This window comes from Echinops telfairi, unplaced genomic scaffold (assembly GCF_000313985.2).
Source record: "Echinops telfairi isolate 266 unplaced genomic scaffold, ASM31398v2 ScPeMD7_1713;HRSCAF=2227, whole genome shotgun sequence".
NCBI lineage: Eukaryota > Metazoa > Chordata > Mammalia > Afrosoricida > Tenrecidae > Echinops > Echinops telfairi.
The window spans coordinates 6,215,603-6,228,886 of record NW_022105611.1 but is presented as its reverse complement, the minus strand read 5'-3'; the positions used below and the strand labels follow the sequence as shown (position 1 = coordinate 6,228,886).

Here is a 13,284-nt window from a genome sequence, read left to right as displayed (position 1 = left end):
CTCTTATATAAATATATTTACATATGTACATTCCAGTCTTAAAACCTCTGTACATACCCTTTGTCTCCTAGTTCTTTCCTTTATTAGGGAAGCCATTTTAATGAGAGAATAAGGAAAGATTAAATCTCCCATTAGTACAGTTGGTAAAATCATTTCACTTCCCTGGCAAGTAGAATTGGAATGTTTAGTTGTTTCTCTAATTTTGATAACAATGGCTGAGAAATATCTTTAGAGCAGAAACGTAGAAGCTTGAAGAGCTGTCATTTGCATCAGGCAATCCTCTTTGCAGGTCCTTGACCTCAATCACTCAGCAGCTCAACATGACAGTGTTTGTCATATCATCCTGGTGGCAAGGCCATCAAGGGTCTGTGATGGGTACAGACTGTTGCTATCACCCTTGACTAGGAACGGTATTCTGTACAGTTCAGCAGTGAAGAATTCATTGGACTGGGAGGAAGGTCTTTATAATCAGTTTGCCAATAGAATTAGAGAAGTCTAGAGCCAGACATTGCTCTATTTCCCCATTACTGTTATAATGGGAAAGAGTTCATGAGTTCCAACTAGGAAAAATATTGAAGTCTGAAAAGAGGTTATAAAGACTGCTTATTTTAGAGCCTGGATCCTTCAAAGAGTGAACGGAAGAACAAAATTCATGTAAGATTGTCCTATATAACTTAAAGAAAAATTTATCCATAGGTTGACTAAATAATCCTAACATCATCCTACTCAATAATTAAAATTAGTATGTCTTGAACAGTAGTCCTCCTAACAAATGTTTATTGGACACTGGAGGTTTAAGTAGTTTACATTCAAACAACAAATAACCTACTTCTGAATTTTAAATGATCTATTTGTATATTTTTTAAAATTGAATTTTGAATTTTAGTAGTATATCATGTTTCTTTTCCATATGTTTTCTCTCAAATATAATTAAGCATGAATTCCTACAGGAATTCCTGAGAACATTCTCATAATGATTTTTTTTTTGTTCAAGTACTAACTTCATGCATGATTTATGTCTGTTACACTCTATAACAAGGAATTGAAAACTTCCCAAAAATTGGCTGAGCATTAAGATAATATACATATTTTGAGGATTTAGTCACAAATATTTACTGATCTCATTTTTGTTCACTCCACATTCAAGTATTTTGACTGCTTTCATATACTTTCTACTGTGTGTTAGATGGTTAGCAACAAAGGTGAAATAAAACTCTGTCATTTTCACCGTTGTGTGTCTTAAGAAACCAAAAGATGACCACATTTAGAAATGTTGTGAGACCCCATCGAATTCGTTCTGACTCATAGTGGCCCCATGTAAACAGAACAAAACACCGCCCGATCTTGTGCCATCCTCGCAGTTGTTCTTACGTTTAAGCCCACTAGTGTAGTCCCTCTTGTTGAAGGGCTTCCTCATTTTGACTGCCCCGCTACTTTACCAAGGGACTGGTCGCTCCTAACAGACAAGTCAAAAGTATATGAGATGGAGTTTTAGCATCGTGGCCTCTAAGGATTATTCTGACTGTGTTTCTTCCTAGAATACAGTTTGTTTTTTGGGCAATCCATGTTACTACAATGTTCTTCACTAGCACTGTCATTTAAGTATGTTGATTCTTCTTTCATCTTCTCTATTCAATATCCAATGAATCGGTGATATATTCTCCTTTTCTGCTGAGAACATTTAAAACTGATTCTCATTCACTCTTTATTTATAATTAGTTTAGGTTTGTCTTTGTTTTTCTTGGTTTATTTTCAGATGCAAGCATGGACCAAGGCATAGATGCTGCAAACACTATGAAGATAATTGCATCTCTTACTGCATTAAAGTAAGTATCTTAAAGTAGCCACCCCCTAAACGTTGGAGACTGTGTTTAGAGTCTGTTTAGAGATAATGTAAAGAGAAATAACTTAGATATTCAGATAGGTGGAAAAGTTGCCATTAACAATTGCTACCACTCTTTTTGACTTAACAAAAATCTTAGGAGAAGCAGGTAACAATTTAGCTTTTAATATTCAGTTGTCAGATCCCTGATGAAGTGATTTTAAAATTAGTTTATTTAAAAATTAGTGAACATTTTGAGATAGGAAAAGATAGGTAGTTACACACACGACAGAAGCATAGCCATTACAGTGTGCCCTTGGTGATGCATTTGTATTAGAACTCTACCTTAGAACCATGCTCCTGATTGGTTTGTTCTTTTGGCCAGTCTGTGGGACTTTGATTAGCCATTGCCTATACAATAATCCAAATACATTGATTCTTCTCTGGTCTTTTTTATTCAATGTCCTCTGAATAGGTGTCCTCCCCACCTCTCTTCTGGTTAGAACATTTACCATATATACTCAAGTATAAGCCAGCCCGAATATCAGTTGAGGCACCTAATTTTACCACAAAAAACTGCATTAAAAAAGTGCTGGAAAAACTCAGCTTATACTCAAGTAGATACAGCAAACCGATTGGAACAGCAGTACACTGAGCACAATTTGATAACAATGGCATATTTTGTGTAACTTGTAAAGCTGTTAGGTTTTTTAGGGTTTTGAGGTTAGTAGAGCTTGTCACAGTTACTCTACATTGAGAAAGTTAGTTATGTTCCACTTCCTAATATTACTAACTAGCTGATTGTCTCTACCTACTTGAACCGCCCCCTGTCCCTCCACCCCCAATACACAACACACTGCTACAAATTCTAGGAGGACATTATTTTCATTACAGGTAGTCTGGCTGATGGCAGTGTTCTGATGCCTTTAAAATGTTTTCAGTCTTTTTTGCAAATCTGACCCCCATTCGGCTGATGAAAAGAGCAGAGTTGGTCAGCACCCCAAGTCACTCTAGAAAGGTTGGATTGTTTATCATGCCAGTGGATATAAATTTAAGTACTTCAGACCAAAAGCTGATGGTGACATCTACCAAAGATAGCACACACTCTCAGAATCCCCAAAGATCTGACCAAGATAAAAGAGGTAAAGTATTTTTTCAGTTGTGCACTGATTTCTGATACACTCCCTCCAAATCTCATTCCCTGACTACTTTTAAAATGGTGGGAGAACAGCAACATTGCTGGCAGCTTCAGAGTCCGCTGGCTCCTGGAGAGTCAGTATTCCCCCCAGCTGAACATGATTCATGAGGGAATGAAGAGAAGCTGTCTGATTAAATCAGAGGTATTCAAGAATTTCTTTTTTGAGTAGGTGATATTAAAATAAAAGCATATAGGAAAGCTAGAATTACTGAGGAATGAAAAATCTGATGTTTTCAAGTATGTAATAATATTAAACTAAGTAATTCAGGATAATATTGGAATATTAGCTCAGGATAATATTTGGAGGCCTGTGGTGAGTAATTCACATCACAAAAAAAGAGTCAAAGTTTAGAGTGCAGCTCTTTATTCCATGGACTGAGTTACACCACATGCTAAGTCATAACCCTGGGTAAATATCCATAGTAAATGCATTCCCCTCAGCCCATTATACTCTATTCACAGTAACTTTCTGTTCGTTCCAATACCTGCCAACCTGGTTTGGGTTTTTTATTTTTGCTTTGTGCTTTGTGCCTGTCCAAGCTGTCTGGAATCCTTGTGACCCCTTCTCCTTTTTAAATTATGAAGTAGACAAAGGTTTGCAGAACAGAGCATCAGTTTTCTGTTCCTCCTTCTCCTCCTCCTCCTCCTCTGTGAAGGCCTGCTGAAATGTCACACTGGCCTTCCTTCCATAGTAAATGCACTCACCTCAGCCCGATCTTGGCTCTCTTCACGCTCACGGCTGCCTTCACGACATTGAGTGCCATCTGTAATTATTGTGCAGGCTGATGTTCTATTTTAATTATTTCTTGCAGGAATACATGAAAGTAGTCATTTCCTTTTTCTATCCTCAACATCTAATGTAATGCCAGGTACATGACGAACAGCTAGGAAATATGTCCTGAACACATGAAAGGGTAATTGGATGGAGGAGTGAATAGAAAACAGTGTGAAAATATTTTAAAATGTGTAAACCTTGAATCTCTGAACTAACATTTTAAGGTTATTGATGGTATTGTAAGCGTTTTAAACAAGTGTTTTAAACATTTTCCGTTTTAAACAAATTCTGGACAGTTCAAGTTAAGCAAATGCATGGTAGTTCCCAATAATTGACTACCAAAGAAACCAAACTTACGAACATGAAGTCAACTCTGAATGCTTAGTGACTCTGGAGAGGGTTTCAAAGGCTTTATAAGTTTTATCGATGCAGACAGCCTCCTCTTTCTCCTGCAGAGTGGCTGGTGAGTTTGAACCTCCAACGTAGCAGCTAGCAAGCCGATGACAAGCTCAATCCAATGACAAGCTCCTTTGTTGATGAGACAATTTCATTTCTGTATTTTAGCTAAATATTAAGGAAAATTCAGATAAACTAATGAATAGTGCTTCCTAATAATTGGTTTTGAGTTCGTGCGAGCATGCATATGTTTTCAGAGCGCTCCTCTCTGGAAATACAAACCTGACTTTTAGGACTTAGTAGGCAAGCACTGAGTGTATACGCACTTCCTCATTCCTCAGAGAAGGCGGGGGACCCCTGTCACAATGTATTGGTTGAATTACGTATAAATTTTTATTCTTTTAGCATTGGTTTTGTGCTAATTGGCGTTTTCAGTTTTTACGTATTAAGTAACATCCGAAGTTTATTTTCATAAATAATGAAATGAACTTGGCCAACAGTTTTCTCCCTCAGATAGTTCCTTTTTCTACTGTAAACAGTTGCAGGAAATCTGGGAAATGTTGGCAGCAAATTTGGATTAGTAGTGGATTTTCTCTCTCAAGTTTTGTTAGTTTACCTTAAAGCTATCATTCCATGACGATTTTTTTTAGTATACACCATGCAGGACAAAAATTAAAACCAGATATTACGTTTATTTTTCTGGGAAATTCTTTTAATCTTATCATTTTTTTCCAACACTGGTACCAAACAGATAATAAAATTATTTCTCTGTCAACAGCATCCCTAACTCATACTAATAATTAAGATCAGTTTTCTGTCAAAATTTCCAAAAGCATTTGGTTTTGTTAACTGCTTTTCTTTTTTGAATTTCAATGCTTTTGTTTCTAAAACTCATTTGTGGTTTAGGAATTAAAAATCCCGAGTATTGTCAACAAAATGTCAAGAAATGGAATTTTGGTACATAGGCAAGCTTGGTCCATGCTGGTGAGACTTTTTAAGTCTTTGTAAGTCAAAGAAAGTGTACTCTCGCCAAGATCTCACCCTTATTTTTAAGGTAATTGTTTTAAAATTATTGCTTGAGGTTTTAAGACTTAATTTTGAAAATACCTGTAACATAAACTTGTATTAGTTTTTGTGAGTATTGTTTTGATTTTGAGATGATAAGACTCATATGCTATTATACTTCAAAATTTGGTGGCTTATTATTTTCCTGCTATTTCCTCTAGGGTTTCATCAGAATGTTTAGCGTGGGGTACTTGATCCAGTGCTGCCTGCGGATCCCGTCTGCATTGAGGCAGCTGTTCACACAGCCGTCTCGGCTATTTTCTCTCTTCTATAATAAGGAAAACTTCCAGCTTGGGGCTTTTCTTGGCTCTTTCGTTAGCATATACAAGGTAGGTTTTCAGAAGAACGGGAAAAGGGACTGCATACCATGGCTGTTGTTAAAATAGGATGATGGCTTATATGTGTATTAAATTTTAAACACTAATTTGTATAATATTCATAAACACCTTTACATTATCAAATATGCCCAAAATTGAAAATTGAGTTTGGACAAATTTCTTCACTTAAGATGTTAATTGATCTTGAATATGTAAGGATAATTAGCATTTATAATAGTATTTAAAATTCTGAAAGACATTTGATTGTTTTACTCAGAAAAATGGGAATTTTCCGGTATTTATAACATAAATGTTTGCATATGGATTTCTGGCATTTTAATCCCAGGTTTTATATTCACCATTCAGTACATATCAGAGGTTTTTCGGGGTTTTTTTGTATTTTTGTTTTTCCTCATTTCAAAGGCTATTTATTTGCTTAGATATAATACAAATGGTGTTGAACTCAGGAAAACACAACTAGGGTAGAAATTCCCTTATTTAAAGCCACTCATATGTGTTTCAGAAATTAAAACTGTGCATGCCATTGTTATTGGTTGCCTAATCAAGTCAACCCTTGGTGACTTCATGCATGTTACTGAATAAAACTATTCTATAGGGTTTTCTTGGCTGTAATCTTAATGGAAGCAGATTGCCAGACAGTTTCTTTTGTAGCATCCTGTTCAGATTTTCTGCTGTTAAAGTTTGAACTTTTAGGTCAACAGTCAAGTTCAAACTCATTTTGCGCCATCAAGGAGGCTTAACCATGCTATTAGCATCTTAGGGAGAATGTAATTGAAAGAGGGGCAGGCAAGTAAACCCTAATTCTTCTGTGCCTTCTTGGTGAATTGAACCCTTTTTCTTTTGTAATGTTTCACGATGACGGATATATAGTTACTCCAGTTTTATTTTGATTGATTCCGTCCTTATCCAATTTGAAAATGTCTGCCTTTTGATTGGCATGTTTAGACAATTTTTATTTCATGTACTTGTAATATGGTAGGATTTGCATTTATCTTTTTGCTGTTTTCTGTTCCATGTTTTTCTTTGCTTTTTCTATTTTGGGTTGAGTATTTTCCATTACTGTATTTTATTTCTAGAATTTGATTATTAGTCATACCTTTTAAAAAATATGTAGTGGCTTCTATATTGCAAAAATGGGTGGTATGGGTTGTCTCCGGCTACCTCTGACTTCACAGAGGGAAGGAGAATCCAGACATGTGTCTATTCCCCAGCTGCCTTTACCAATGCTGACCCCAACCCTCCCTCCCTCCCAAGGCACTCTACTTGGCTGGGTTCAGAGATTCACTGCAGTGACCACACAGAACTCAGAGACAGTGCTTAGTCCTATGGGGGTTATTAAGATAAGAGAATGGGAGGAAATAAAAAGTAAAAAATAACTGGAGGAAGGGGGAGACCTAAGAAGAAAGAAAAGAAAAACAATGTGGCACAACACTCGCACACACTTAGCCACCCATCATGGTTCCAGCCAAAATGTGGTGCCCGCTTCATGGGAGTGTGCACCACCTTATGCGGAGGAGGGTTGGAGGAAGGCGCTGCTGAACATAGAGGGAGTGAGGTCAAGGGCACCTGTCAGCAGCAGGCGGATCTCAAAATAAGGAAGGAGCAGCGAGAAGCCAAAAGGGGGGATGAACTGAGAAGTAAAAGCGGGACATAAAGAAAAACGAACGGTACACCTGTCGGGTGCCAAGTACAGCTGCAGTGGGAACACAGAGCTCCTGGACGGGTGTAGGTGGGTGCTGCTGACTGTACCATGGGGAGGGTGGGTACTCACTTCATGGGATAAAGAACGAGGTGGGGGGCAAAGAAGGTAAGAAAAAGAAGAAAAAATAAAGGAGGGATGGAAAGAGGGAAGATCTAAGAAAGGAAAATGAATGAAAAAGGAGCAAAGCATGGTAGCGGCACAGGTGCTAGCCTCCAAGCACGCACGGCTGGTGGGAGTGTAGCCCTCCTTCTGCAGACCGCACCTCTGACTGGGAATGGTGGGTGGAGGTGTCGCCAACTGCACTGGCAATGAGGGAGTGGTGTGCCCAGCCTGCTGGGGTCAAAAGAAAAAGGGTAAAAGGACCAGAGAAGAGAAAGGGGGTGGGGGAAAGGAAAGGAAAACAAAAGAAGAAGGGGAGAAGAGCAGAACCATAAAGAGAAAGGAAAAGGAATAGGTGCAGCCTTGGCAGCGTGGGCGGGGTGGTAGTTTGACCGGCTGCCAAGTGGGTGGCGGTGAGAGAACAAGCATGGCTCTGGTCACCAAGGGAAGTAGAGAAGCCACACACACTGTTTGCCCCACTGATGTGGGAGCTGGTGCAGTCCAGGGCAGGCAGAGCCAGGTACCTGGTTCCTTCAGTAATTCAAATTGGCAACGTTGTTTCACTGCCCCCTGCTCGCAGCTTTTATTCAGTCTCTTCTTCTCACTGGTATTTCATTCACTTTTTCTTTCCTTTATGGGACTGTGTTCTAGGATTGTTATTCATATTCACTGAACTTGATTTCTTAGAGCCGTGTGTAGACTGTAGAGGATCTGGATAGTGATCTGCCTAGTCTGTTACTTTGGATCTTTTTTCAATGGTTGATTTTGCAGATACCTGCTGTTTTTCCCATTTCTAGGCCTTCAAAGTGGAGCATCATTTCCTTATGATATTTATGTTTATTTGGGGGATTGGTTCACGATGCTGGTTTGCATACACTACCATCTTCCCAGAATTTCCTAGGTTTGATTTCTTAACAGAGTTTAACTAGATAAATAATTTTCCAAACTGTGTGTTCAGTTTGGGTTAGATAAAATTACTCACCAATTTCCCTCTAAAGTTAGCTGTGGAGCACTGTAACGAGAGCACTGCAGGTGTTTTTGTTCTCATGAATTATTTGGTAGATATGAAACAAGTGAAGTCATTGTGTTTCCTTTTTTAATACAGGGTACTAGTTGCTTCCTGCGCTGGGTCAGAAATCTGGATGATGAACTGCATGCTATCATAGCTGGTAAATAAATTATCTTTAAAAAGAATGATAATTATTATTGTATCAGTGATTTGTAGGAATAACTGGTAACTATTTTTCGAATTCATCTAATATCTACATATTTTCCTTTCTTGCTAATAAAATGCTTATCGAGACCTTGGTCCAAACATCGGTGTCTGCGAAGTTTCACATATCAGGCACTCGTCCTCTCTTGCACTGAGTTGACAGTACAATGAATAGGTTAGCTGACCGACCCGCCACAGGCCAGAAGACTGAGGGAGTGTGTCGCGAAAGGACATGGAGACTTTCATTATGTAAATGATTAATAAAAGTTTAGTTATATATATTTTTAATTCCATTTTTGCCACTGGGGAGATAGCTACTCTTGATGTTCTCGTCTCCACCTCCTTTGACCCTCCACTTACAGAATGAAGGTAGTTCTTAACCCTCCACTTACTTACAGGCTGAAGGTAGTTCTGTGCAGAGAAATGTGCTGATTGCATTGGAAATAATCTGAGATATTAGGAGAATATTTCAAATAATGATACCAATAACCTTTTAAAATTATCTTAAAATATCATTATACTTTATAAGGCCACTGCTATTTTTAAAATTTAACTTAAAATATTAAGTTTCTTGTTATGTATGTTAAAAATGGTGCTTGTTAATGCTGAAGGACAATTAAATTTAAAAAGATGTGACAATATGAGCTCACCCATTTTAACACTATCAGGTATATTGCTTAAACTTATTTTAATGAGAGAGAATGATAAAATTAATTTCTTCATGTTTAAAGTGACATAGATTATTTAAAATCAAGGAAATACTTTTGAGATCTGATCAGATTTTGTGTAATTTTTTTTTTCAGGATTTCTGGCTGGTATATCAATGATGTTTTATAAGAGCACAACAATTTCCATGTACTTAGCTTCTAAGTTGGTGGAGGTAAGCAAAAAAATCAAAGTATAGGTCTTTCAGAGAGCTTTTCTATAGCTGCTGTCTATGGCAGTAAATATATATCCTGATTACAAAAACAAATTCTAATCCTGTGAAAATGTTTTTAAAATATCCATTCCTTTTTTGTGTGTGTATGGACTTTTAAGCTTGTATGGAAATGTGTGTAGAAAGTATAGTGTCATTCACCCATTATCCAGCTTCAGTAAATGTTAGCATTTAGCATATATTGTTCCTTGGTACTAAATTATTTTAAAGACAATTCCGGACATTGTGGGCTCTCATTTGTAAACAACTCAAGATGAAGACTTAAAGGTTTAAGGGTAAATGATACAGAATCTTTACAATCAAACCAACAAACCAACAATACCTCCAAATTATAATGTAAATATCATTACCAGTTTTTTTTAAATTAGAAATCTCTTAATATGAGTATATGTCCAATTAGAATTAGCTGTCATTGATTATCTCACATTTATTTTTTGTCAGAGTTGGCATCCAAACAAAAGTCTCCTTAAAATGCCTGGTAATCCCTTGTTTCCTTTTCCCTTTTCATTTATTTGCTCAAGAGCTATGTCATTAATTATGTCCTTCTCACCAGGTTCTGGATTTTGCTAATTTCACCCTCATTTGTGGTGGTTAACATATTTCTTAAATATGCATATTTTCTCTGAACTAAATTTCCATGACAAATATTTGTAGGCGTAGACAGCTTCATTGTTGAGTATTTACAGAAGTAGATGGTGTCCTTTTCTGCTGTGGAGCTAGTGGTGGGTTTGAACCACTGACTTGTAGCTAGCAGTTCAGTGTATAGCCCATTACATCACCAAGGCTCCTTCAAGAACAGCGGTTTGGGAGTCCAATTACCCTTTCACAGGGGTTGCCCGATTCATAACAGTAGCAAAAGGACAGTGATGAAGTAGCAACAAAAATAATTTTATAGTTGGGGGTCACCACAACATGAGGAACTGTATGAAAGGGTTGCCGCATGAGGAAGGTTGAGAACCACTGTTCAAGAAACTAGTCTCTTGAAAAGGACAGTATGTTTGGTAAAGTAGAACATCAATGAAAAGTGAGACCCTCAAGGAGATGGAGTAGCATGGGGCTATGACAATGAACTCTAATATAAGTTAGGAAGATGTCACAGAGCCCACTCCACAGCACCTAACAACAGAACTGCGCCCAAGGGTTTTTGAGATTTAATCTGCAAGGAGCAGACTGCATTATCTTTCTCCTGTGGAGAGGTTGGTGGGTTTGAACCCCTGACTTTGGGATTAGCAGCCCAGTGCTTGAATGTCTCCCTGTTGCTTTCTTTGAGATATTAAGATTGTTCTGTGCACTCAGGTGTTGGAAAAGTCGGCGTAAGATTCCCCATTAGTTTTTCACATAATCTTTTATAGCTGCCATGAGTGATTGCTTTAACTGGTTAGCTCATTACACCACCTATTACCATCATATAGATTCACACCCACAATGAGGCTATCTAGGGTTTCTGAGGCTGTAAATCTTTAGGGGGCAGATCACTTCATCTCTCTTCCACAGATCGACTGGTGTGTTTGAACCACAGCCTTTGCAGTTAGCGACTCAGTTGTCCCACCAGGCCCCCTGATCTCATTAGGTTTTACAAAATGGTGGTAATATTATTATTATTTCTTTTGTCCTTATGAGCTGTAGTTCTTTGAAAAATAAGAACTTTTCCTTATTAGTTATTTTGTTATCCTAAATCCCTGCCCCCCTTTTAAGAGAGAGAAGAGAATATATTGGGAGTACAATTACATTTCCAATTCAAGATTAATATTTTAGGTGTTTATTTCATTTGGTTTTAAAAAAATCTCACACTGAAAATATGGGTCCTTTATGAAACAGAATTGCTTATTTGTTTTATCCAAGTAAGTATGTGTGTGTGAGCACATGCGTGAGCTTGTAGGGGAGAGAGAGAGAGAGAGAGAGAGAGAGAGAGAGAGAGAGAAAGAGATTGGTTTAAAAAACAGGTTAATTGATTTTAAAAGCATGGGGTAACTAGTTTGTTTTTGTTCTCAGTGTAATGGGAAACCATTGCAGAATTTCAAGCATGGAAATGGTCATATAAAGAAGCCGGTTCTGGCTATTTATGGAGAATTGATTAGAAGGAGTCAAGACTCGGAAGCTAGGGAGAACAGTTAATCACAGTCAAGAGATGATCTTTTAGATCAGGGTGGAAATTTAAGAATACCACATCCTTTAGTGAATTAATGATTGTGGTATAATAGGCCATCACTTTTCTGTAGTTGAAGTGAATTTTACATTGAAATGATCTTTTATAATGAATATTTTAATTAAAACCAGCTATGAAGTTAAGTTTTCTAAGAATTTATGAGTCACAAGCATAATTTATTATCACATTCCCATTATTGTGCTATTTGCTGGTAAGTGTATAAAAGAAGTATAAGATATGATCTTTGCCATTCATTGGCTTAGAACCCATATTAGTAAATCAATTATAAGAAATAACTAGGAATACAATTATTTTATTATACCTGTCTCACATCACATTTTTTGGTTGCCATTCTACCACATCTGAATTATATTTTCTGCACCGTAAATCCACTACAGCATATCTGTACCTCATAATGTACTCATATTATTTTCAAAGTAATATCCCGTGTGTCTTTGTTTATCTTATTTCCTAAGTAGATTATAACTTTGTTCATATTTGATAGTTCTTATGCACCCCAAGTAGCACACTACTTTACACATATTTACTTTTCAAATGTAATGTATTCACCTCATTATTCCCTTATATATGTGGGGTAGCCCTCAACAGTGGAATTTTTTTCAAAACAACCTTATCACCTACTCACCATTACACTTAATACATTTGTCAAATCTACGATTCCATTCTTGTAACCATTTTTCATACTCATTTGTTTGGATGGCTGACAGCACCTCCCTCATTTTTTTCCTTCACTTCTTCCAAGTCATCAAATTGCTGTCCTTTCATGTCCCTCTGCATTTGTGAAAACAAAACGAAGTCTTACAGAGCGAGGTCAGGTGAGTTAGGTGTGTGCGGCAAGACAGGCATGCTGGTCTTTGCCAAAAACTGGTGCACTGAGATGGCTGTGTGAGCCGGTGTATTGTCATGGGGGTAAAACCATTCTCCCATCTGCCACAAATCAGGTCTGTTTTGTCACACACCATTACAGTATCTTTTCAGAACATCTAAATAGAAAGTTTGATTAACAGTCTGACCTGGTGGGACAAACTCCAGATGCACTATCCCCTTCACATAAATAAACAAATGAGCATCATCTTGACCTTTGATTTCACTTGACAAGCTTTTGTGGGTGCAACATGACGATGGCATCTTCCAGTGGCTTGATTGATGTTTGCATTCGAGGTTGTAAGAATAGCACCATGTCTCATCACCAATAATGACCTTGGAAAAAAAGTCTGGGTCGCTTTGGAGCTGTTCTTTCAAAGTAGGGCATGTTTCCACTCAGTGCTCTTTTTTTCTAGTCAGTCAGGACCCAAGGCACACATTTCACAGTGACCCTCCTTATTCCCAAATCTTCCTTTAAAATTCACTGAACCGAGCTCCAAGGTAGTCCAGATAATTTCCCCGTCTCTTCAATAATCCATTGTCTGTCTTTGAGCACAAGTGCATGAATTTTGTCAACATTTTCATCCGTTTGGGAAGTTGACAGACGTCCAGAATGAGGTTTGTCATCAACTGACATTTCACCTTTTTTTTTGAAATGAGAAAACGACTTGTACACTTGAGTTTTTCCCATAGTGCTGCTCTTGTAAG

The 13,284-nt window shown here is 37.5% G+C and overlaps 1 protein-coding gene across 2 annotated transcripts in view; it reads left to right on the top strand.

Moving 5' to 3' along the window:
• TMEM135 (transmembrane protein 135) overlaps positions 1-13,284 on the top strand; it is a 233,025-nt gene that overhangs the window by 212,738 nt on the left and 7,003 nt on the right. For both annotated transcript variants that reach the window (XM_045293155.1, XM_004708886.2), the window contains 4 exons: positions 1,757-1,826; positions 5,418-5,585; positions 8,501-8,564; positions 9,412-9,488. In XM_045293155.1, coding sequence (XP_045149090.1) covers positions 1,757-1,826; positions 5,418-5,585; positions 8,501-8,564; positions 9,412-9,488 — 379 coding nt within the window. The remainder of the gene's footprint in view (positions 1-1,756; positions 1,827-5,417; positions 5,586-8,500; positions 8,565-9,411; positions 9,489-13,284) is intronic.